Below are 26,825 nucleotides of genomic sequence, written 5' to 3'. Positions count from 1 at the left end.
GTATACTTCTGGCCCCTCCTTGGACACTGTGTTAACTAACCTCCAGACGAGCTTCAGTGCCATACAACTCTCCTTCCATGGCCTCCAACTGCTCTTAAAAGCAAGTAAAACTAAATGCATGCTATTCAATCGATCACTGCCCGCACCTGCTCGCCCGTCCAGCATCACTACTCTGGACGGCTCTGACTTAGAATAAGTGGACAACTACAAATACCTGGGTGTCTGGTTAGACTGTAAACTCTCCTTCCAGACTCACATTAAGCATCTCCAGTCCAAAATTCAATCTAGAATCGGCTTCCTATATCACAAAAAAGCATCCTTCACTCATGCTGCCAAACATACCCTCGTAAAACTGACCATCCTACCGATCCTCGACTTCGGTAATGTCATCTATAAAATAGCCTCCAACACTCTACTCAGCAAACTGGATGCAGTCTATCACAGTGCCATCCGTTTTGTCACCAAAGCCCCATACACTACCCACCATTGCGACCTGTACGCTCTCGTTGGTTGGCCCTGGCTTCATACTCGTCGCCAAACCCACTGGCTACAAGTTATCTACAAGTCTCTGCTAGGTAAAGCCCCGCCTTATCTCAGCTCACTGGTCACCATAGCAGCACCCACTCGTAGCACGCGCTCCAGCAGGTATATCTCACTGGTCATCCCCTCACTAGCTTTAAGCACCAGCTGTCAGAGCAGCTTACAGATCACTGCACCTGTACATAGCCCATCTGTAAACAGCCCATCTATCTACCTACCTCATCCCCATACTGGTATTTATTTATTTAGCTCCTTTGCACCCCAGTATCTCTACCTGCACATTCATCTTCTGCTGATATTCCATTCCAGTGTTTAATTGCTATATTGTAATTACTTCGCCACCACGGCCTATTTATTTCCTTAACTTACCTCATTTGCACTCACTGTATATAGACTTTTTGTTTTCTTTTGTTCTACTGTATTATTGACTGTTTTGTTTATTCCATGTGTATTTATATGTGTCGAATTGCTACGCTTTATCTTGGCCAGGTCGCAGTTGCAAATGAGAACTTGTCCTCAACTAGCCTACCTGGTTAAATTAAGGTTAAATAAATCAAATATAAAATAAATGATGATGTGACACATAGCTTGTTTCTTATATCCCATACATAACCTTATTGCAGAAATACAGTTTGGCATTTGCTATCATTGTTTCTATGTTGAGTGCATGCTCCATAGTTTACGTGGTTGTTAAAACATTTAAGAGGCGCACAGCGATGCGGTAAAGAGCTCGATTTGGCCTCTGCGTGCCTTCCGAGGCTCCGCAATTGCGTCACACCATCCACACGGTCTCCGAACACATTTTTGGATCAAACATAAATAGGCTTTTACAGCCTCAGATCTGCAGCATGGGATGCCGCGGTGTTCTGGTAAAGGAGGCCCAAACGGAATCCCAGGCTTAAAATAGGGTTCCGGCGGGGCGTTGGGAAATGCCAACGCTCTGTTCACTCCGGGGAGTTTAAAATAGTGAAGTACAGTTATACATTGATATCGTGTACTGTTATTGTTAAAATAACGATTGTATTTAAAAACATGATCTAAACGTTATATCATTCTTGTTATAATGTAAACTTGATGGTTTGCAGACTCCCCTTGGACCAGGGAATGGAACTGGCCACTCTCCTTAGTCTGCCTTCAGGTAGTTGATTTTTGGTTTGTGTACGTTCTGTTCGTGTACGTTCTGTTCCTGCATGTTGGATCAAAGTTATTTTTTAAGTTAAGACTGTATAGGACAGTCCGTTTTTCATTTCAAATAACGTATCCCTTTGTATATTTTAAAGCACTTTGGTTTATTTCCTTGACATAATTTGTATTTTCTAAGTTTTGAGAAATGAAACCTTTGTCAGTGGTGTGTATTAATGGATGCCAAGGGAAGCCAGGCTTCCCTAAAAAATGTGCCAATAAAAAATAAAATAAAAAATGTATCTTTCATCTCTATGTATTTCATAACTTTTCTTCAATTCGCAAGAGGCTTAATGTATCTCACCGGAGAAAGCATCCGAGCGAGCCAAACAGCGCCCCACTGTCTCTATGTGTAGGCCATCTATCTGATGCGGTCTGGTCCAAATTAGTATAACCTTGTTGCTCCCAGTAGCACTGAATGGGATGCAAGGGAAGCCAGTGAGCATTTGTCCTCCCTTGTTAAAAAAAAAGTATAAAAAATGATCCAATCAGCATTGAGCTAAACTGAGCGAGCTCAACTGTGAATGGTCCTGGCACACCAAAAAAAAGTGACAAGGGAAGCCAGCTTGGATTTTGGCGTCACTCCTATCAAATCGCATTGAGAGCATACGTCATTGAAATAAACCATTTTAATTGTTACATCATGTTGTGTTGTTGTCCTCCGGTGACTAGCTAGCTAGCTAAAATTGGCCCTTTCCTAAATTAGCCATGGATGTTGATAGGGATTTGGACTTGTGATTTTACTTAATTCTCCAAACTGGCCAATGATTATAACGGCTATTCTGATCCAACCATTAATTCATACATTGTTGTGCCCCTGGCCCGAGAGGATGGAAGTTCAATATGTAGCTAGATGTAGAAGGCTAATGTTAACTAGCTAACATTGCCCATGAATCTAAGTTAGGCTAGCGAGCAAGCATTTTAGCCAGGTAGCCTAGGACAACAAAAATAAAAGTGTGTACCTAATGACCGTTTCGTCAACGTTAAAATACGCACACATGTTCACACACAGAAATCAGAACCATGGGCAGCCACATCATATTTAGCTTACGTTGATTGGACTAAATTGTTTTTGGTACCTTTTAGTTATCACTGTATTAGATGAAGCAGAGGTGATTTGATGATGTTGAAATGTTGAAGTTGAAATGGAGCTGGAATAGTGCAGGCAGCTCCTGTTTTCTTTGAGACTTGAGGTAACTCTCTGTGGTTCTAAATCAATAGTTGTTTAGTGGTCCAAAAATGTCGGAAACATTAACTTGCTTGACCATGCTGTAGGTCATGTAATGGTCTGTTACATGCAATATGCTTTGAGGACTAAACCAGACAGAGGTTGCTATCCGGTTTTGTGACAAAATAAAAGGTATGGTTGAATTTATTCTGCCACTGTGTCTTCTTATTGTCTGCCTTTAGGCATATTAATTAACAGGTTATAGAGCAAACAACGCAATTATCACAACACATATGTTATAATATGCCATTTTTTCTGGCTTCCCCAGTGAATTTACACACACACCGCTACTGACCCTAATATTGTTTGCACCCTAATAAGTTGTTTCTCGTTGCCTGCTTGGTCATCCCAGACAGCCCTTTCCTTTTTTTAAGGTATCTGTGGCCAATGATGCATATCTGTATTCGCAGTCATGTGAAATACAGATTTCCTTATACGAACTGTACCTCAGTAAAATCTTTGAAATTTTTGCATGTTGCATTTATATTTTTGTTCAGTATAATAATAGTTTCACACACATGCAAAAACTCTGACATGTCCGTTTGTATGTCTGTCTGATGTGGTTGAGAATGCAGACGAGTGGGTTGGGGAGATGTGACCTTTAGCTGATAACTAGGACAGAAGTCAGCACCACAAATACACAATACTGATTTTAGTCATATTACAATGGAAGAGAAATCCCCTCAATAAGGCATAAGAGTCTGTAGGTGTGCTGAAACAAAGCTACATGTGCTGCATTTATAGAAATACAGAACTGCTGTATTTGAAAGCTGGGAGCAGGTTATTCATATCTACTCTATGCAGTAAGTGCCCTGAGGCCACAGTCCCCCCTGCTCCTCACTAATGCTCAGCTCACCTGTCAGAGAAACAAGAGGCTAAACAGCTGTGGGGAGGTGGAGGGATTATTCACACTGTGTGTGTGTTTGTGTATGCATGGCAGACTGCTGGCCAGACTGTGGTGACTGAGGGTTCTGCTTACAGAGCACAGATATAATACTCTGTGGGTTTCTTCGGCTATGAGCCCATGGTTAAATAAATATACACAGCACTAAAAATATACCCATCTTTCCCACATGAAAAAGTGTTGTCATTTATTAACAGCCTCCCATAGCCCCATGCAGCCGTGACAATGCCATCGCCTCTGTGTCTCAAGTGGGGGAAGCATATGGGTAACTTATGTGGGCTGGCATTACAACTTATTCAGTGTCTCCTGACCCCTCCTGTCTCAGCCTCCAGTATTTATGCTGCAGTAGTTTATGTGTCGGGGGGCTGGGGTCAGTTTGTTATATCTGGAGTACTTCTCCTGTCCTATTCGGTGTCCTGTGTGAATCTAAGTGTGCGTTCTCTAATTCTCTCCTTCTCTCTTTCTTTCTCTCTCTCGGAGGACCTGAGCCCTAGGACCATGCCCCAGGACTACCTGACATGATGACTCCTTGCTGTCCCCAGTCCACCTGGCCATGCTGCTGCTCCAGTTTCAACTTCCACCTGACTGTGCTGCTGCTCTAGTTTCAACTGTTCTGCCTTATTATTATTCGACCATGCTGGTCATTTATGAACATTTGAACATCTTGGCCATGTTCTGTTATAATCTCCACCCGGCACAGCCAGAAGAGGACTGGCCACCCCACATAGCCTGGTTCCTCTCTAGGTTTCTTCCTAGGTATTGGCCTTTCTAGGGAGTTTTTCCTAGCCACCGTGCTTCTACACCTGCATTGCTTGCTGTTTGGGGTTTTAGGCTGGGTTTCTGTACAGCACTTTGAGATATCAGCTGATGTACGAAGGGCTATATAAATAAATTTGATTTCATTTCATTGGAATTCAAGACGGATATTTGTATTTGGCTCTTTCCGAGGGGTCTATACATGCTGGCGTGGCTGTGCTGTGCACTATATCATCCCCTAGTAGCAACCGGAGAGAGGGAGCAGACATACCGTACATCCTGTCCAGAATGACGTAATTGTACTGAGTTACAAATACAAGATAGGCACCCTTTATATTCCGTTACTAGGAATTTGTAATATTGACAGTGATTCCAGCCTTAGTCATCAGTGGGGGAAAAGGTTATTTTCTCTGATTCACTGATTCAACCCAAGTCTGAGACGTTCGAGTGTATTTGCTTTCATGATGATGACTGATGCTCGACCACTCAAGTGGTAAAAAAGTTCAGATTTAGGAAACATCCCCTGCATTGGAATATTGCTTTTGATTGACGCTGACTGTGGTTTGGTTAGTGTGGAAGACTGAGTAAGACTAACAGTGAGTCAGTATGAACCTAAACACACTGAAATGGAAGTGGTAACACCAGCTGTGCATGTGCACTATGTTCTAATAGCTACTGTATATAGGTTGCAGTATAATTGCACTGCAGAAGGCACATCACTAGTAGTGCTGGGAAATTGCCAGTGATATTATCACTTTACTTACGCACCGATACGATATGTATTGGGATTCTCACAATGCTATATAAACTCAGCAAAAACCGAAACGCCCTCTCACTGTCAACTGCGTTAATTTCAGCAAACTTAACATGTGTAAATATTTGTATGAACATAAGATTCAACAACTGAGACATAAACTGAACAAGTTCCACAGACATGTGATTGACATAAATTGAATAATGTGTCCCTGAACAAAGGGGGGGGGTCAAATTCAAAAGTAACAGTCAGTATCTGGTGTGGCCACCAGCTGCATTAAGTATTGCAGTGCATCTCCTCCTCATGGACTGCACCAGATTTGACAGTTCTTGCTGTGAGATGTTACCCCACTCTTCTACCAAGGCACCGGCAAGTTCCTGGGCATTTCTTGGGGGAATGGCCCTAACCCTCACCCTCCGATCCAACAGGTCCCAGATGTGCACAATGGGATTGAGATCCGGGCTCTTTGCTGGCCATGGCAGAACACTGACATTTCTGTCTTGCAGGAAATCACACACAGAACGAGCAGTATGGCTGGTGGCATTGTCATGCTGGAGGGTCATGTCAAGAAGAGCCTGCAAGAAGGGTACCACATGAGGGAGGAGGATGTGTTCCCTGTAACACACAGCGTTGAGATTGCCTACAATGACAACAAGCTCAGTCCGATGATGCTGTGACACACCGCCCCAGACCATGACGGACCCTTCACCTCCAAATTGATCCCACTCCAGAGTACAGGCCTCGATGTAACGCTCATTCCTTCGACGATAAAAGCAAATCCGACCATCATCCCTGGTGAGACAAAACCGCGACTCATCAGTGAAGAGAACTTTTTGCCAGTCCTGTCTGGTCCAGCGACGGTGGGTTTGTGCCCATAGGCGACGTTGTTGCCGGTGATGTCTGGTGAGGACCTGCCTTACAACAGGCCTACAAGCCCTCAGTCCAGCCTCTCTCAGCCTATTGCGGACAGTCTGAGCACTGATGGAGGGATTGTGTGTTCCTGGTGTATCTCGGGCAGTTGTTGTTGCCATCCAGTACCTGTCCTGCAGGTGTGATGTTCGGATGTACCGATCCTGTGCAGGTGTTGTTACACGTGGTCTGCCACTGCGAGGACAATCAGCTGTTCGTCCTGTCTCCCTGTATGTAGCGCTGTCTTAGGCGTCTCAGAGTATGGACATTAAAATGTATTGCCATGGCCATATCTGCAGTCCTCATGCCTCCTTGCAGCATGCCTAAGGCACGTTCACGCAGATGAGCAGGGACCCTGGACATCTTTCTTTTGGTGTTTTTCAGAGTCAGTAGAAAGGCCTCTTTAGTGTCCTAAGTTTTCATAACTCTGACCTTAATTGCCTACCGTCTGTAAGCTGTAAGTGTCTTGATGACTGTTCCACAGGTGCATGTTCATTAATTGTTTATGGTTCACTGAACAAGCACGGGAAACAGTGTTTAAACCCTTGAGAATGAAGATCTGTGAAATTATTTGGATTTTTATTAATTGTCTTTGAAAGACAGGGTCCTGTCCCACCGCGCTCTAGCGACTCCTGCGGCGAGCCAGGCGCATGCACGCTGACACGGTCGCCAGGTTTACGGTGTTTCCTCCGACACATTGGTGTGGCTGGCTTAAGCGGGCATTTTGTCAAGAAGCAGTGTGGCTGGGTTGGGTCGTGTTTCAGCAATCAGACAAGACTAACTACCAACTGGATACCACGAAATTGGGAAGGAAAAAGGGGTAAAAAAATATTAAAATATTATCCCAAAATGTAACTATCGTCCCCCCCATCACTAATCAATAGCACAACACCACATCCTTAAATGTCAGATCAATGGTGCCAACTCAGAACATTTCATAACATTGTTGTTCTGGACTCACATTCGCAGAGAACTCACCGTCTGCGACTGGTTCCCTTTGATGCCAATGTTGGCCACATTGAGTCCATCTATGACCACGTCAAAGGCCGGCTTCCGCTTGACAAAGTTCTTGAAGCTCTCCAGCTCCTAGGAGAGGGAGAAACACTTGGTTACCCAAGCTTCAGGTTTACATATGTGGTTAAATGTTATATGCTTCCATTTGAAATGTTTGTGCATGTCAAGTCCATATTATATTTAATATTTTTTTAATGAAATGTCTCACAGCTATCAGGTGATCCATGAGGGGGTGGGAAATTCACAAACTTATTCACAAAAAAAAGACTTGAAAGTCTTGAGCACCAGCTCATGATGCATGCTGGTCTGTACACAACAAGGATGAACTTCAGTAGCAGGGCAAGATAAATCAAATATGGCATGGTCAATATTTACTTAACTCGACAGCCAGGACTTCCCTCTCGCTCTTGTTTTTCTTTCATTGTTTCCGTTTCAATGGGAACCTGGACTGGCCTCAGATATAAATCTGGCAGTACACAGTACAGTGCAGAATTTCTGGATAGGCCACATGTCAACCCAGGCCACACCTCTACCTGTCTATCATGTACATTCTACACTGCATGTATGCATAGGTCTCTCATGTTGCTGTCACTGCTGCTTAGTACATAGGAAATAGAGATCCACTGACACATGAACGTTATGAGTGGAAATACTTTTTTTTAGATTGTGACATACATGGTCAGTCTTGTTGCATTCTCAGGAAACATGGTGTATATATATTAGCATCTATTTGTGATGAAAGAAATGGGAAAAAAAATGGATTGCGACATGCATAAAAATATATTTTAAAATTAATTTCATCACATATAGATGCTAATATATTCACCATGTTTCCTGAGAATGCAACAAGACAGACCAACTACAGCCTACAAACCAACACATAATGTGGTATAAGTGTCCATTATCCAATACTGTAGCCCATGGAACAGGCCAGTACTTTCACTTCTTTGTCTCTGCTAGCAAAGAGCCTGAAAAATCCCCTGACACACCCCCAATACAATCCTAAAGTCCACCAGAACAACAGTAAAGTACTGTATACCCCTGAGAAAAATAATACAAAAAAAACTGTAGCAAATTTAGCTAAAGCTTTTGACTTTGTAAGCAACAGCATCGCAATGAGACATCTATATGGGACGGAAAGAGGAATAATATTTGGGGAATCCCTGTGGTGCAGAAGGGAGAATGAGTTCTGCAACTAAAGGACATTAAGTATTGAAGAGACATTCAAGGCCCTGTTTCAGGCCATAGATATTCTAATACATCATTAGGCCTCTGGGATAAAGACAGGATGTTAACATCTCGTTAACCAATAGCCTGGGGAAGAGCTTACTTTCCCCTTTACTTCACCTCTACCTTATTAACACAGCTTGTTGTGTTGCTATCTGCTCCCCTGCAGCACTAGCAGTTGTCATGGCGAGTTGGGACTGGAAGAACTGGGAATTCCCAGAGGTTGTAGGGTCACGTGACTTGTGCCTAGATGGCGTTTTTGATGGAGTCAGAGACAATGGATCTCCACTCTAGTTCCAATGTGGAGGGAATGGGTTTAGCTGAGCATGGCAACCACCCAGTTACACTTGATAGGAGGCACCTTTGCATCTCTCCAGAGTTTCTCCCTGGTAGGGAGAGAATATTTCACATTTGATGGCTCTTCTTCATTGTTCTTGCATAACTGAGTTTTCCACATGGAAAAAGGAGACAATGCCGAGAAACAATTTTATCAACTGCTCATCTGCAATACTGTCTGGAACCAATCAAATGTCTAAATCACCAAGGAACCTACACTACCATTCAAAAGTTTGGGGTCACTTAGAAATGTCCTTGTTTTTGAAAGAAAGCTATTTTTTTGTATATTAAAACAACATCAAATTGATCAGAAATACAGTGTAGACATTGTTGATGTTGTAAATGACTATTGTAGCTGGAAATGGCTGATTTTTAATGGAATATCTACATAGGCGTACAAAGGCCCATTATCAGCAACCATCACTCCTGTGTTCCAATGGCACATTGTGTTAGCTAATCCAAGTTTATCATTTTAAAAGGCTAATTGATCATTAGAAAACCCTTTTGCAATTATGTTAGCACAGCTGAAAACTGCTTTGCTGATTTAAAGAAGCAATAAAACTGGCATTATTTAGACTAGTTGAGTATCTAGAGCATCAGCATTTGTGGGATCAATTACAGGCTCAAAATGGCCAGAAACAAAGACCTTCCTTCTGAACCTCATCAGTCTATTCTTGTTCTGAGATATTAAGGCTATTCCATGCGAGAAATTGCCAAGAAACTGAAGATCTCGTACAATGCTGTGTACTACTCCCTTCACAGAACAGTGCAAACGGGCTCTAACCAGAATAGAAAGGGGCCCTGGTGCACAACTGAGCAAGAGGACAAGTACTAGTTCGAGTCGCTCGAGCACGATGAGCCAAACCCTCCCCTAACCCGAACGACGCAGGGCCAATTGTGCGCCGCCCTATGGGGCTCCCGGTCACGGGATCCAACCCCAGGCTGTAGTGTCGCCTCAGTACTGTGACTTCACAGACATGTTCAATCTCTCCTTGTCCTAGTCTGTAATCTCAACATGCTTCAAACTGATCACCATTGTCCCAGTTCCCAAGAATTCCAAGGTAACCTGCCTAAAATACTGTAATCATCCTGGCACTCACATCTGTAATTATGAAGTGCTTTGAAAGGCTGGTCATGACACACATCAACACCATCATCCCAGACACCATGGACCCAGTCCAATTCGCATACCACCCCAATAGATTGACAGATGACGCAAAATGTCAATTCACACTGCCCTCTCCCACCTGGACAAGAGGGGAAAAAACAATGTGAGAATGTTGTTCAGACGACAGCTCAGCGTTTAACACCATAGTCCCCTCCAAACTCATCACCAAGTTGGGGACCTTGGGACTGAACACCTTCCTCTGCAACTGGGTCATGGACTGCCTAACAGGCCGGCCCAAGGTGGTGAGAGTAGGCAACAACACTTCTGCCACGCTGACTCTCAACATGGGGGGCCCTCAGGGGTGTGTGCTTAGTCCACTCCTGTACTCCTTGTTCACCCAAGACTGTGTGGCCACGCACAACTACAACATCATCAAATTTGCTGGCAACACAACGGTGGTCGGCCTGATCACAGACGGCGATGAGACAGCCTACAGGGAGGTCAGAGACATAGCAGTGTGGTGCCAGGACACCAACCTCTCCCTCAACGCTAGTAAGACCAAGGAGAACAGGACTACAGGAGAAAGAGGGGAGAGCACGTCCCCATCCACATTGATCGGGCTGTAGTGGAGCAGGTCGTGAGCATCACGTTCCTTGGCCTCCACATCATTAAGGACATAACATGGCCCACTCACACCTGCACAGTAGGGTGACCACATGTCCCAGATTGTGCAGGACAGTCTTACATTTTCGTCCTTGGTCCCGTGTCCCACAATCATGTCCCACATTTAATCAACAAATTCAAACACTACTAATTAAAAAAAAAAAAAGGTTGAGGGGGGTCACACAGACAGACTACATTGTCCAGCAAAATCATCCTGTTGTCCCGCATTTGGGTATTTTAAATGTGGTCAGCTTCTACCCCACGCCATAAGACTGCTAAATAGTTCATCAAATGGTTACCCGGACTATCTGCCCGGACCCTACTGTCTCTATGCAAACTCACAAGACTGTATATATATACACACTATATACACACACTACACTGACACTTTCATACAAAACGCAAACACATACACTACATAAGCACACAAACAGACACAAAACAAAACACACAAACATACAAGAGTTCAATCTTGGTTTCATCAGACCAGAGAATCTTGTTTTTCATGGTCTGAGAGTCCTTTAGGTGCCCTTTGGCAAACTCCAAGCAGGCTGTCATGTTCCTTTTACTGAGGAGAGGCTTCAGGCTGGCCACTATCAAAAAGGCCTGATTGGTGGAGTGCTGCAGAGATGATTGTCCTTCTGGAAGGTTCTTGGGGACCTTCAATGCTGCAGAAATGTTTAGGTACCCTTCCCCAGATCTGTTCCTCAACGCAAACCTGTCTCAGAGATCTAAGGACAATTCCTTCGATCTCATGGCTTGGTTTTTGCTCTGACATGCACTGTTTTAAAAACCTGTTTTCGCTTTGTCATAATGTGGTATTGTGTGTAGATTGATGAGGAAAAACGGTATTTAATCAATTTTAGAATTAAGGTTGTAACGTAACAAAATGTGGAATATGGGAAGGGGTCTGAATACTTCCGAATGCACTGTATCTATCTGAAATACCTCATACAAGCAATAATTTCATGGTAAATTCTATACCCGTTGTATGTAGCGCGTGACCAATAACATTTGCATTGATATCTTAATAGCATTAGGCTATACAGTGACATTCCACATAACTGTATTCAATCCAACCTCGCAAAACAAAAATTGTAGATAAAAATACATGTGGCTGTTCCACCGGTCTGTCATCTCCCTCTAGTCTAAAGCGAGAGGAACAGGTTGTTATGTTGTGTTCTATGGCTGGTTCTATATTCTAAAACCCTGCAAGCCAGGATGTTCCCTGTCAACCTGCTGCAAAATGTTGCCCTTTATATCCTGGTTAGTTACAGAACAACAATAATATCTTACTTCTCAGTGCAAGACTATGTTATGCTTATTATAGGAATTCACCTCTGAAAGTATTAATTGGGACAGACAGAGAAATAGGCTAATATAAAGCAGTGCTGCACCGCAGACAAACCATAACAAGTGGGTTCTAATTTTAGACATAGACAAAATGATTTAATAAAAAAATGGTAGCGTTGCTTTTCAATTGATTCTAAATGCATTTTTCTTGCACTCTTTCATGTGATATACTTTACAATGAAGTTGAACCTTGTAAAGAAAACACCAATGCTGCATAGGAGCAAAGCTCCAGCCCCAGGACTGAGGGCGTTAGTTTTCAGTGCCTCACACTGGTTTCAAATCATAAACTACTCACTCATGTAACCATGGGGGGTTAGAGTCCGCGCAAGCACACACACAAACGCACATACACACACAGGGACTTTCCAGGGTCACTCATGTGAGAGCCTGTTGAGGGTTGAAATGTGAAACTCTTTTGTGCAGCTTATATGACTGCAGCAGGCCAAAAAAATGTCCAAGCAATGCCCAGATATAAACAAAACTAATGTTACCTAAAGCAACAAAGAGGGATTACAGCTCAGAACAGGGACTTAATGTATTACAGTTCATCCTGACATGCAATCGAGTAATCAAAAGAAAATTGAATTTCCCCCAAAAACTGCCATGAAATAGCCTATCACTTTATTATACAAAAAACACTGAGTGTACAAAACATTAGGAACACCTGCCCTTTCCATGACGTACTGACCAGGTGAATCCAGATAAGATATGATCCCTTATTGAAGTCACTTGTTAAATCCACTTCAATCAGTGTAGATGAAGGGGGGGAGACAGATTAAAGAAGGATTTTTAAGCCTTGAGACATGGATTGTGTATGTGTTCCATTCAGACGGTGAATGGACAAGACAAAAGATTTAAGTGTCTTTGAACGGGGTATGGTAGTAGGTGCCAGGTGCTGCTGGGTTTTTCACACTCAACAGTTTCCTGTCTGCATCAAGAATGGTCCACTATCCAAAGGGACATCCAGCCAACTTGACACAACTGTGGGAAGTATTAGAGTCAACATGGGCCAGCATCCCTGTGGAACACTTGACACCTTGTAGAGTCCATGCCCCGACAAAGTAAATCTGTTCTGAGGGCAAAAGGGGGTGCAACTCAATATTAGGAAGGTGTTCCTAATGCTTTGTACATCTGTACAAAAATTATATTTCCCATGAAACAGTATCTATAAAGGATAGTTCCCATTGCGCTAACACTAGCTAGCATTGGCTTGTGAAACTACCTCTAACTTCCTTCCTACTCGACAGAGACCCAAAACATTAATCCATGAGTTTATTTGACTCTGGGAAAGTAGATACAGGGCCACATTGCCAAAATTCCAAAGTATCCCTTTAAGCCAAAACAGATTTAACACAGTAGTTCTCAGTGGTGGAAAAAGTACCCAATTGTCATACTTGAGCAAAAGTAAAGATATCTCAATAGAAAATGACTCAAGTAGAGGTGAATCACCCAGTAAAATACTACTTGAGGAAAAGTCTAAAAGTACTGCACAACAACAACACTTTCTGTGGCAAACGGAAGCAGAAGGATCTCTGCACCCCATTTAATGAGAGTGCAACAGAGGTGGTTTGGTGATCCATGCATGTGATGAGCAACCTTGCCTGAGACCGGTATCAGCTTGACTGATGCGCTTTCTAACCCAGGTATCCTGTGTGCCAGACAATGCAACTTTTCAGGTCTCAGACAAGTTACTCATCACACAAACATGGTCACTGATCCGCCTGTGTTACACTTCAACCCCTTTTGACCTACTCTTTGAAGAGACCCATCCAAGCCACAGGACCAATGCCTAAGCTTTAGCTCAACAGGCTAACACAGTCAGAAACATGTTAACCTTATAATGACTACCCTTGCCGGAGACTTAAAACGTACACGTCTAACACAAGCTAACACATGTCAAACTAACACGTCTTCAGGTCTCAGGCAAGGTTCTCATCACATAAGCATGGATCACCAAACCACGCTCTTTTGATGAGTAACCTTGCTGGATCTAGTGTAGCAGATAGGGATCTGTGAAAATCACTCCTCAGTGTGCGCAATTAAAGAAGGCCTCTCCATATGAGCTGAATCAGGGGGAAGCAGTACTCGCTAAGCAGTCAACGTGATGTCCTTTACAATGGTGCCACTGGACTTGGATCTACAGATGCGCTGGTTCAACAACTGGGGTCGCTGTGGAGTGAGTTTAGGGGGTGAATGTAGCAGATCGGGATCTGTGAAACACACTCATAAGCCTGAAGTGTCGCCCCTTGTGCAGTTGAAGAAGGCCTTTTTAAATATCTTGGTGGGTTGGAACACTTCAGGAGGGCGGTCAAGTATGTTTGCAAGGCAGACGTCTTGTGTTCGAGTCTCAGTATGAGCTGAATCAGGGGGATGCGGTACTCGTTAGGCAAGCAATGTGTCATCCTTTACATTAAACTCCTGAACGGATGCCTATAGGGTTTAGCTAAGTGGGCTAACACATAGAGCAGGGTAATATGGGTATAAATCCATATTGTGATAAACTGCCTGAATTGATGCAATAACGATAAATAGAACAATATGTTCATAACAATGTGCAACTGTTTTGTTTGTTATTATCCTTTAAACTACAACTACTAGTTTGATGGTTGTGGCCATCAATTGTCCCATTAAGAATCAGCCATATCAGCAAACTTATTTAATTTCAAACTTTACATTTCTATGGTATAGGCTACTTACCGTAATGAACGATAACAGCTAAATGCATGCAATAAGTGAAAGATATGGACGGTGTCCCAGCTCTACTAACAAAGTCTTGTGACATGCAAGAGCCCTGGTTCAAACCCAGTCAGTCACAAGAACAAGATTAAATAGGGAGTGGAACAGCTATCCTTAGAAGGGCTATGACAGGGCTATTCAACTATATTCTAATGTGGGCCAAATTGTTGACACTCCTAACACGGCCTGTGATCATCATAGCAGGAAACAGAAGGCACGTCCACGTTCCAGAAAGTCTTAACTTTCAGGAATGGGGTTATAATAGCTTAGAGCCAAATTCCCAGCAATGCACAGTATTATACAGAGCCAAGATCGCATGAAACTCCCTTCCATCTCCAATTACTCAAGCAAACACTTTTTTTTTTAAAACAACATCTCATGGAACGGCAGGGACTGTGAGGGGACACACACTCACACACAAACAAATACATGCACATACAATGTGATCAATGGCCTGTGATCATCATAGCAGGAAACAGAAGGCACGTCCACGTTCCAGAAAGTCTTAACTTTCAGGAATGGGGTTATAATAGCTTAGAGCCAAATTCCCAGCAACGCACAGTATTATACAGAGCCAAGATCAAATGAAACTCCCTTCCATCTCCAATTACTCAAGCAAACACTTTTTTTTTTTTAACAACATCTCATGGAACGGCAGGGACTGTGAGGGGACACACACTCACACACAAACAAATACATGCACACACACACGTTTTTGTTGTTGTTGTATTGTTGTGGTTGTATTGTTTGTATATAGCTGTATTTTACATTTATGTGACTGTTCTTTGTTACTTGTCAGGTTTCCAGTTTTTTGTGGACCCCAGGAAGAATAGCTGCTGCCTCTGCAAAAGCTAATGGGGATTCAAATAAACAAATACTTGTATGTTTCCTACCATGCATCTGAAGAGTTCTTATTGATGAAACATAAATGACCACATATAGGACAATGACAAATGGAGGTAAGCTAGTTACAGTACACTTATTTTGACCTGAGAAGAGCCTACAAGCAGCTATCATCAAATATCCTTACAATGAGGTGAAACGGGTCTTCGCCAGTAAAGGGTCAAATGTATTTTGTCACTTACATATTGACCAGCCTTTACCAATGTTTGAAATGTGTGGCTGTGCTGACTGACTCTAAGAGCGGGCTCAGTGCAGATGCAGAGAGAGAGACGGGGAGATGTGTTCTGCAACTGGAAATCCCCATCATCTCATCTAATTGTGGAACAGGCCTGATCCCTTGGAGGACGACTTGCTATTTTAAGCAGTAGACCCCCAAGCTCATACAACTGGCCCTCATGCAGCAAAATATCTTGTTTAATTCAGGAGATAAACCCCTAAACAACAGCAAACCCTAAGAGTAAAGCAAGATCAGCCCTGAACAACACTGAATCATGAAACACTGCATTTAATGGCTGAAAAGTTTGACCAATACTTAACAAATGTAGCCCCAAAACATCCAGAACCAAAGGAATAGTTCAATCCAAAATAAAACTTTGCCATAGGTTTTTCATATTTCTTGTGCAATTCTCAATGTGTGCATGTGGAGAAACCTGCAGTGCTTGTTGTTGAATTCACATGTGCAGATTTGGTTTGATACGACACTAGCACTGTCTAGTGGCCATTGTACGCAACTATTTTCTGCTGTCGAACTACACAACTTCACAAATATAAACGCAACATGTAAAGTGTCGGTCCCATGTTTCATGAGCTGAAATAAAAGATCCCAGAAATGTTCCATAAGCACAAAAAGCTTATTTATCTCAAATTTTGTTCACAAATTTGTTAACATCCCTGTTATTGAGCATTTCTCATTTGCTAAGATAATCTACCCACCTGACAAGTGTGCAGTGGTGGAAAAAGTACCAAATTGTCATACTGGCAGTAGGTTTCCTTATATGAACTGTAACTCAGTAAAATCTTTGAAATTGCTGCATGTTGCGTATATATTACAACCAACTGTACTCAAAAGGATTGGCTGACCAATTACATAAAGCTGACCTGTAGTGTAGACAATTTGCATAATGTGTGTGGACACTATCAATGCAGAGATAGAGGACAAGAGGGAGACAAACTAAGAGAAAGAGGTTCCCAAACCTCTGGAGTGGTCTTATTGAAGACGTCTCTGCCTTGGATCACGTCCCCCATCACCCTGTCTTTGAGCTGGGAGTACTCCTCCCGACTCAGCTGGATGGACTCCAGCTCTGCCTGGCAGCTCCGACACACTCCCCTGGTTAAAAAGGCAAAGGTAACAGGGTCAGAGGTTAATAAAGAATTTCCATTTTCCAGCCATCTAGGTTTCGAATAGAAGTAGAAGAAGTTTAGAAGAAGTAGTGTATGAAGTGCTGATTCAAACTCTGAATTCATTAGGTCTAATGGTTTAATGAAGAAAATTTAAATAATGTCTATGTTGTTACCTGGGGTCTACGGTGGACCAGCTTCCAATCCACTTCTGTTCTGGAAGACTGGCAGGAGAAGATATCATAATCAAACCAAAATAGGCACAGCCCATGCTTTGTCCCAATAACATTGTGTGATTGTAGGCCTATTCAGTAACCTATATTCAGGACTTACCTCTCAAACCAAGCTTTGATATCTTTAGCCAGAGTCTCCTCGGGATAGATTTGGTTGTCCCTCATATGGAGCAGGATGGATTGCAGCCCGTCCTCGTGGCCCTGATGAGAGAGACCACACTGGAACAGGGCCTGCCATGTCTCCTGGTTGGGAATGAGGCCCTTCTCCATCAGCTCAGCATACAGGGCCCAGGCAGTGTCACCATCACCATGTAGCACCGCCCCAGCGATGGTATCGCCGTAGTTACGCGGTGATGGCGTGATGGCCCTCTTGATGTTCTCCAGGATGGTCAGCGCCTCCTTCCAGCGTTCTGTCCTGCTGAAGCCCTTTATGAACAGGCTGGAGGCTCCAGTGTCTAATGTCCTGAATCGGCTCCTCATGATATCATACATGTCAAACACCTCAGAGTGATGGCCGCTGCCGACACACAGGGTGAGGTACCGCAGTAGCAGCTCGTAAGACAGCGTACCGGTATCCATGGCAACATAGGCCAGCAGGGACTTGGCCACGTTGATGTCTGTCCCATCGGCCAGCATTGATGACATCATCCGGACGTCAAAGCGATCAGGATTCGGTGAAGTCATTTTTAGGCTCTTCCATTCTGACGCAGTGAGAGGGTGGTCTGGGGGTTTCACTCTCTTGTTCTTTCTGGGGAAGTCTGGTTCCTCCTCAGCCCTCTTCTTTTGGTATTCAGCAGTTCTCTTGGCTGTCCCAGAAGCAAACACTGACTTGGGAAAAGGGAGCCTCTCTCTGATATTGAATTCTCTCTGTCTGTCCTCTTTCCTGTTATTACCTGCATGTCTACTCCCTCCTTTAGTGCATGAAAGCCTGGAACTAACTGATAGCTTGCTAATCACATTATTCAGGGGAGTAAAGCCAGCAGTGCTTGGATTAAAGAGTGGGCTAATGTATTTCAGACATATTCTTGTTTTTAATATCAGGAGGGAGCTCATAGTTAGTAACAATATACTACTACTGTACACTGTCAGATGTGATGTCTCATGTCTGTGTTAAACAAAAAAACAGTCAAGTGAAGTCAGCGATACTTTAAGAAATGAGGTTCAAACTAATTAGCTAGCTAGAGACTTCAATTGACATTGCCTATAAACAAACAACCAGCATGCCAGTTTTATTATTTTGATAAGGAGTCAGGAGACCCAATATCTACATGCACTTGTTTTGGAGGATAATTTGGCTAAATAAATGTAGCTAAATAACACTTTACGGAGTATTCACCTGCAGAAGAAGGCATGTCTGTGATCAGAAAGTCGCATATGATGACGCCACAATCGTGTAACATTGGAGTTCAGAGGTCACGTCGAAGCCGACCAATCCCAAGCGAGCTACGATTGTTTAGAAATTTTAGACGCTGGAGTTAGAAGTTATCATAACTTTGGTTAGCTAGTTTTCATGTTATTACGAATAAACAGAAGTAACATGTCAAACGATAAGGTAGTGCACTGGAAAGAGCTTTTGAAAAGAAGATTGGCATCCTCCATTAATGGTTTGCTGCATCCATATATTGGTTGTGTTTATTTAACTAGCTAGCTAGGCAAATTTCATAGAAACCTGAATAGCTAGTTAACGTTACTTCTTTATTTTTGAGTAAGAAGTAGCTATCCAGTTAGATAACTAACTACCGGTAGCCACACTAGCCAACTACCCACGTATTTCAATGATTGAACATTCACACAGCCTTATTGTGTCAACATATTACGTTGACTTATAAATTTCTGTTCACATGAGAGGACTGAGGAAAAGAAAGTAGACGAGACAATACTTTTCACTAAATACTACGACACAGAGTAGAGGGGAGGAAGCAGCACAGAGAACTACAAGAACATTCCACTCTTCTACAGAGCAAGCAATTGCATTTTCTGACAATCTCTAACATTCTAACCTAACATTTTAACTCATCAACCATTTTTAACAGCTTTATAGCCTACAATAATTATGATATTATTGACGTGTGTCAATGGATGCACTTTTGTATCATTAGCCTGCTTCTGTTTGACTTTTTTGAAGGGCTGAAAGGATCATGTTTAATTAAGTATTTTATCTTGTGACCCATATAGCTTCCTGCAGAGGATGAAGTTCTGCAGAAACTGCGAGAGGAGTCCAGAGCCATCTTTCTGCAGAGGAAGAGCTTCTCAACAAATGAGGAGTTACAGGTGAGACTAACATCTGGCAGAATCAAACAAATGTTTATTAAAATAGAAAGCTTTACAAGCACCGGAAAAGTGCATAAGTCTATTCAAGTAATCAAACCTAATTATTTTACCTAAATCTTCTTTCTGTTATATAGATCATGTGGTTTCTGCTCGACAAACACCAAGTGTCACCCATGACAGGAGAGGAGGCAATGATAAGCTATGACTGTTTTCTGAAGTTTGAAGACAAAGCAGGAGTAAAGTGCAAGTGAGTACTCTGCATATTAGTCATTTTGGAGCCACAAAATGTTGTGCTAATCTTGAGCAGAATTACCTCTGTGTACATTCACATTAGCCCAAAAGCATGTTTTTAGCTGGTGTTAAAAGGCAACATGAATACCGTGATGATGAGACATTGTGTATTTGTAAGCTAGGGGTTTATTCAACATGATGTAAAGGCTGTTGAGTATCATTTCATTCTTAAACAGAAGATGTAGTTCATAGGCCTTTCGCTCTGCCACTCTGCTTCAAAATAATTAACTACAACTAAAGGGAATTCAACAGCTTTTACTTCACGTTGCAGAGCGTTTAGAGCAGGCCTGGGCAATTCCAGTCCTCGGGGGCCTGATTGGTGTCACACTTTCCCCCCATCCCTAGCAAACACAGCTAGGGCTGAGTCTCCATGACATGGCCGGACAGGGTTACCTCTGCGAGTCTGTAAGCACTCTCACTACTACTATACTTTCAGACCAAAAGCTTGTGTTGGTGGCTCCTTACTGAAATAGGGATATCCCTTCCCTCCTTACTTTCTCATGATTCCAATTGAGGTTGCCCATTTGCGCCTTTCAGAGTTGTGAAAGATGATATGTACTATGACCTTGAGGCAGGAACCACCCTCTTGTGAAGCATCTCTGGTTACAGTAAATGTTTTTCTTCACTGTGACATGTTTTTCTCAGTGAGCCTTTTACCTTTTGGATAACTTTCTGTATTGCTGTCTTTTCCAGCAAAGAGACAAATGTTATGACTTTTGGGGTGTAAATTGTCCAAGTAGCCCCAGATTCGTTCACCTCCATCACTTGGTTGCGTAGTTGCCATTGTTATCAACATTTTACAGACACTGCAGCCATGTTGATGCCCAAAAGTAGAATGGGAGATAATGAATATTTGCCTAGATTACATTAGTGATTTAGAAATAAGATGAGATAACATTGCTAAAGTAGGAAAAAACTTTGTCACCCTCACCATGTTGTTAAATTTACTTTAGACAGATGGCAATGTTGTCATTAACTAGCAAAGTTCCTCAAAAATAGCTTGCAATGCTAACGGTAGTGCGCTAAAAATTTGGTGGTCTCCCCGCAATCCTAGCTAGCTAGCTAACATTAAACTGCAAATAAAGTCAATCTGGCGACATCAAAATGATGACCAAAGGTTTTCCTAGTAATAATTTGCCTTCTTTTAGAAATGTCATTGTGTTTTCAAAGTTTAGTAATGCATTAGACCAAATATTCATCATCGCCCATTGAGGATGCATTGAGTAGAATGTTCAGTTGGCCATCAGTCCTAAAACAAATGTTCAAAATGATATTGTGACAATGTGCAACCCATAAATAGGTTGAACACCAGGCTGTTTGGAATTTAGATTGGATTGAGTTGGTATGTGTGTTGTCTTGTTATGTGACAGGAAGTGGAGAACTAAATTTAAAAATTGATCCCCACACTCCCTCAGCTGGATGGCCTGGAGACGTCCTTCTATTCCTTCTATGTCTGCACCACTGTCCGCAAGTTCTTCTTCTTCCTGGAATCTTTACGGACTGGTTAGTTAACGATAACTAACCAGAAACACTAGTTAAATGTGCAGACTTATACATGTATAAGAGACACTGAGGTTTTGAATTCCTATCTGTCAGAATCCGATGATTGATCTTCATGCCTACAACTTGTTTACCTGTGCCCACTCTTAAAAACAAACATCTTGCTCCATTTATTTATGTTAATTTCCAGGGGAAATTAAGATTCAAGACATCTTGGCCTGCAGTTTCTTTGGATGTTCTACTTAAGCTGAGAGATGAGGAGCTTTCCAAGGTGAGCCAGGAATCCAACTGGTTCTCTGCACCCTCTGCTTTTCAAGTTTATTGTAAGCAGCAGCTATTTGATTTCAACATTTTGCCTAATAGACATCGGACTAATCTGAAGCCGGTAATACCTGAATGTTAAAATAAAAAAAGGTACTCTACATGTATTTGTTCTGTCTTGGTAAGATGGTCGATCCTCTGTTTCCTCTTGCAGGTCAATACCTGAATTTGGACAAGGACCACAACGGCATGCTCAGTAAGGAGGAGCTGTCTCGCTACGGCACTGGCACTCTGACCAGCGTCTTTCTGGACTGCATGTACCTGGAGTGCCTCACCTACGACGGAGAAATTGTAAAAACCTTATCTGCTTGGGGTCTTCCCTTGGGAGTTTTTTTTGTTAAACTACCGCTGACTTTTTTAAAGGACATTCTACTCAAATTCATGAGTAGAATTCCTTTGAAACTCATCTCAAAATTGAGGACAGTTTAATTTTATGTCTTGATCTCAATGACATCATAGCCAATTCTATATTAACTCCAAAAAGTTTTTTGCTAGCGTAACATTACTGTATTTTAGCTAACAATTATTACATACAGTACATCTACTAATAGGGTTGGCTACACTTCCAGGATTACAAGCTAGCTAGCTAGTTGCCTTGGAGATTTCTGACAATCATGAGAATCTGAGGAAGATGTGTAACTTGTCACTCTTACCTTAAAATTATTATTTATTTTTATACATTTTTTGGAGTGGTGGCAACGATATAGCAGCCGCTGCTAAATGAATATAGGGGAAACACTGGACCTGATTTAATACTAAATCTGGTCTTGACTTTGTGTGTATCTCTCCCAGGGCTATAAGACGTACGTGGACTTTGTTCTGGCTCTGGAGAACAGGAAGAAGCCTGCAGTGCTGCAGTACATCTTCAAGCTGCTGGACATGGGGAACAAGGGCTACCTCAATGTCTTCGCTATCAATTACTTCTTCAGGGTGAGATGGACACATGCCACATTGGGCCAGAGATAATAGAAGTCAATGGAGACGGCAGACAGTGGGACCTTGCTATCCTGCTCACTGTATGAAAAGTGTTGTCGTCTATTATGTAAAACATAAAAAAATCCACCAGGCCATTCAGGAGTTGATGAAAATCCATGGGCAGGAGACGATATTCTTCCAGGATGTCAAGGTAAATAGACTTTGCCCCCTGTTACCATATTCACCATGGATGAAGTAACTGAAGTGTACTACTGGTTACTGTAAAATCAGCTGGAAGTATCCGGAAATAAGTCCAGAAATGTTGGGGAGGGATTAGGTTGTGATTGTCAAGGATTTGTATGGAGTTAACCATAAGCCATGGTGCTCAGTAGGTGTTCAGTGCTTCTGCTTTTGTTTCCCCAAGATCTAATCTGAGTTTGCTGATACAATATTTAATGCTAGCTAGGTTTCCCTCCAATTGGTGACAGATTTTCATGCGAATATACAAAAATGTGCATAAAGAAAATGTTTATTTTCCTACCAGTGGTGTGTTTCCACCAAACAGACTTCAGTACATGAGATAGAGTACACAAATTTTACTTTTTGTGTAAATTTTCATGTACTGAATACAAATCTAAAGTTCAATGTGTTTCCATCGCACTTTCAACTCTACCAAGAGTTTTGTTACAGAAATTGTAGCAAATGTGCCTAGCCAAAAGCTCGCAGACACAGTGTCGGTAGGCTGTGTGTGTCTGCATTTTTAATGCTGCGGGAGGAAGCACATGATCATTCAGACAACTTTGGGATGAGGATATTTTTTTGGTCCTGCAAATTATTTGGAAACTGTCTGCTTTGTAGGCATTATACTACCTATTGTATTAAAAGCACCTCTTTGCGGCATTATTCACACACAGAATTTACCGCTTAAATTTCAGTAGCCTACCTCTCCTCTCCTCTCCTAGTTGGGTGTGTGAGATCAAGAGTGCCTGGTATGTGTGATCTAAATAGAGTACCACAGTATGAGTCATAATACCCATAAAACCTAGCTGTCAAACAGGGAAATGGTTCCAATTGTTTTTCCATCATTCATTTTCCCATAGGGGATTTTAGAAATTCTTGAAATAAGGGCTGTGTTTCATGTCGTGACGTTTTGATAACTGTAAATCTCTCTAGGACAAGGTGACTTTTATCAATATATTCACCTGTATTTACCCCCTCAACAATGAAATGCTAATTAGCTGCTAATGTGGCTATCATAAAGAACTACAAATTGCATGATGATCTGGATGAGACTGCCGAATAGAGGCAAAAGTAAGAATCTCTGGATTAACTATCTAATGCTAGCTTAATGTAGTAATGAATAAATTGTCAAAATGTCTTTGAAATGTACAATTCTGTGAACTGTCTTGTGCAAGTTTAAAATTGACACTACCTATTAGCAAAGGTGCCAGCTTGAGATAACATACTGGAGCTTGCAGGGATTTGTGGTCTTGCATGATGTCCACTTTGATGCTAATTAGCATTTTCAAATCTGAGATTAGAGCCTATTATATTGTATTGAGAGAGTTACACGGTTATCAAAACTTCACACCAGAGTTAGCCTACACAAAACACAGCCCTTAATTTAAGTATTTCTAAAATACCCAATGGGGAAAAATGAATGGTGGAAAAATGATTGGAAACATTTCTCTGTTTGACCGCAAGGTTTTATGGGTATTATGACACCTCCACTGTGGGGCTCTATGAAATAAGTAAATTCACTTAAATATGAATAGGCTATAGTTTACTTCAGTGTCTGTAAATTAATATTGATAATGGAAAGAAGTGGAGGGCGCTCAACTAACTTGAGTCGAGGTGCAATCAAAAAATTTGGTCGCTATTGAAAAGGTCAACACAGTTATTGGCTACCATGGTGAGTGAGCATTGCACCTTTTTTTATTTTCAATAAATATTGATTACCCATTTAATTGTCTTTGCATGCAAATTGTCCTCCTAAAAGGTAGGCTATATCCCATATGCAAAACGACTGTAGCTCAAGAGAAAGATCAAGTATTCACTCTCATCATTCATGCTGCTTCAAGTTCAGTAGATAGGTGCAAGATCAGGTGCGTGTGTGGTTAAAATAGTAGGCTAGCCTATGCATGGGCGGAGAAGCATGGGGCAGTTATCTTTCCAAGGAAATTAACTTCTTAAATATGAATAGGCTATAGTTTACAACATTGCCTAGAAATACACATTGGTCACCCATATTTGTTTGTCTGAAAATCGTCTCACTCTTAAAAAGCAGGCTATCAAACGTAGCTCAAGAGAAAGTGCAAGTGTCTGCTCTCGCTCCAAACTCTGCTCTCTTCAAACTACATCTAGCCTATTGGCTGATATAGCCCATTAATGCCAGATGTCCACCAGATACATATGCATTTTGTTTTGCCGAATATCTAGGCCGCATTTTCCATACTGGGACACGTGCTTCGGTTTTCAAGTAGCTAAAAGCTAGCTACACTGAACAAAAATATAAACGCAACTTTAAACGATTTTACAGAGTTACAGTTCATATAAGGAAGTCTGTTAATTGACTTAAATTCATTAGGCTCTAATCTATAGATTTCACATGACTGGGTAGGGGCACAGCCATGGGTGGGCCTGGGAAGGCATAGACCCACCCACTTGGGCCAATTAGAATGAGATTTTTGCCACAAAAGGGCATTATTACAGACAGAAATACTCACAATTACCACGGTTGGGTTCGGGACCAGTTCTTGCGGTAGTGGGTGGGAGTTGGACAGCAAGCAAGTGGGTGAGGATTGAAGAAATCAGTCTCGTGCAGACCTCTACATCAAGGTCATCACTGTTCACTTTCACCACCCTGTGAAGTTTGTATGAATTTACTCCCATTACTGTGGATGAAAACGTAGCTAGGTTTCCATCCATTTGGCGACAGATTTTCATGCGAATGGCCTATTCTACATCTGCATAAAAACAATATGTGCATTTTCCCACCAGAAGCTATCCAATTGGTGACAGATTTTCATGCAAATATTGTTTTTAAATTAGCATAAAAACAATATGCACATTTTCCCACTGGAGTTTCCATCAAATTGACATGTTGCAGATAAAAGACAGTGTGTGATGACGGTGCACATAAAAATCATTTTGGGGTTAAATCAACTGATGGTTTTGTCAAAAACATGAAATTGCGTTGTATAGCGAATGTGCCCACTCTGGTCTTGGCACGTGGGCTCTAGCCAACAGTTCAGATACAGTGCAGGTAGCCTAATACATGATATTATTATGGACAAAAATATTTGCATTTTTCAAACAGCAGCCAAGCATCGATGATCACCAGAATAAGACCCACAATATTTGGAAAGGAGCATCACATCTCTTCGCCATGCACTTTCACCACCCTGTGAAGTTCATCATTTTTTAAATGCACAGTGATATTGATGCTCATTTCCAATAAATGTCGAGGGTCATGGTGACATGATGATTGATGCTTGACAAATAGAAATATTCTTGCTCTTATCCATAATAGTCTCATGTAGACTAGCATACCAGCAGTTTCTGCGAGCTGTTGGCTAGAGTGCAAGTGTCAAGATGAGAGTAGTCATATTTGCTTGTTTGTGACAACTATCGATAGAGCTGAAAATGCGATACGTAAAACACATTTTACTTTTTTATTCGGTACATGAAAACTTAAGCAAAAAAATGTTTTTGTTTGTTTGCACTACATCACACACACGTTTATCTTCAAGTCAGTTTGGTGAAAACACCACTGGTGGGAAAATGTGCATATTCTCTTTATGCTGATTTTAGAATATTCCCATGAAAATCTGTAGCTAATTAGATGGAAAGATGGCTACTGATGTGTCATGCAATTAAATCTTATGGTTCCCTGACAACTTTTTACAGACCCAACCTGCATTCTCATTTGTACTCGTTGGGATTTGAATGTTTTTAATAATGATTTGAATAATTAATTCAATAATAAGTCATTTTAAAAACAATTTGCAATGTTGTGCCTTCAGGATGATATCTTTGACATGGTGAAGCCAAAGGATCCGTGCAGGATCTAGTGAACAGCAGCCAATGAGACACAGAAACCAGCATCCTCATTGATTTCAATGGCTTCTGGACTTTTGAAAACAGAAAAGTTCTGGTTGCTAATGACAGCGACAACGCTGACCTTGAAAATACACGAATCTTCTGTCAAACTGGGAAGGACTGCAAGACCAACATTAAAAGGATATACAATGCATTCGGAAAGTATTCCTACCCCTTGCTTTTTCCACGTTTTGTTACGTTACAGCCTTATTCTAAAATGTATTAAACAAACATGTTTCATC

The 26,825-nt window shown here is 41.8% G+C and overlaps 2 protein-coding genes across 7 annotated transcripts in view; one reads left to right on the top strand and one right to left on the bottom strand.

Annotated features, from left to right (window-relative positions):
- Positions 1 to 18,638, bottom strand: part of LOC109894821 (mitochondrial ribonuclease P catalytic subunit) — a 24,054-nt gene extending 5,416 nt beyond the window's left edge. The window contains exons 1-5 of one of the 3 annotated variants that reach the window (XM_020488499.2): positions 18,521 to 18,638; positions 17,285 to 17,990; positions 17,128 to 17,175; positions 16,808 to 16,940; positions 7,252 to 7,359 (exon numbers count right to left, since the gene is read on the bottom strand). In XM_020488499.2, the coding sequence (XP_020344088.2) occupies positions 7,252 to 7,359; positions 16,808 to 16,940; positions 17,128 to 17,175; positions 17,285 to 17,990; positions 18,521 to 18,584 (1,059 nt within the window). In that variant the 5' untranslated portion in view covers positions 18,585 to 18,638. Of the gene's footprint in view, positions 1 to 7,251; positions 7,360 to 16,807; positions 16,941 to 17,127; positions 17,176 to 17,284 lie in introns of all 3 variants that reach the window. The other 2 variants (XM_031828738.1, XM_031828739.1) reach the window with 2 other exon arrangements.
- Positions 18,603 to 26,825, top strand: LOC109894822 (serine/threonine-protein phosphatase 2A regulatory subunit B'' subunit gamma-like). 4 transcript variants are annotated; one of them, XR_004210593.1, is made up of 8 exons: positions 18,606 to 18,788; positions 19,360 to 19,455; positions 19,590 to 19,702; positions 21,162 to 21,249; positions 21,437 to 21,569; positions 21,722 to 21,858; positions 22,360 to 22,693; positions 26,508 to 26,825. XR_004210593.1 is itself a non-coding variant. In XM_031828740.1 (7 exons), the coding sequence occupies exons 1-7, from the start codon at positions 18,786 to 18,788 to the stop codon at positions 22,531 to 22,533; spliced, it is 744 nt and encodes a 247-aa protein (XP_031684600.1). In that variant the 5' UTR covers positions 18,606 to 18,785; the 3' UTR covers positions 22,534 to 24,449. The 4 variants fall into 4 exon arrangements, 1 of the variants encoding a protein (XP_031684600.1); XM_031828740.1 differs by lacking the exon at positions 26,508 to 26,825 and having other exon boundaries at positions 22,360 to 24,449; XR_004210595.1 differs by lacking the exons at positions 21,162 to 21,249; positions 26,508 to 26,825 and having other exon boundaries at positions 18,607 to 18,788; positions 21,437 to 21,517; positions 22,360 to 24,449.

This window comes from Oncorhynchus kisutch, linkage group LG7, assembly GCF_002021735.2.
Source record: "Oncorhynchus kisutch isolate 150728-3 linkage group LG7, Okis_V2, whole genome shotgun sequence".
NCBI classification, from domain to species: domain Eukaryota; kingdom Metazoa; phylum Chordata; class Actinopteri; order Salmoniformes; family Salmonidae; genus Oncorhynchus; species Oncorhynchus kisutch.
Note: the sequence above shows the minus strand (reverse complement) of the source record. Positions and strands in the feature narration are given on the sequence as shown.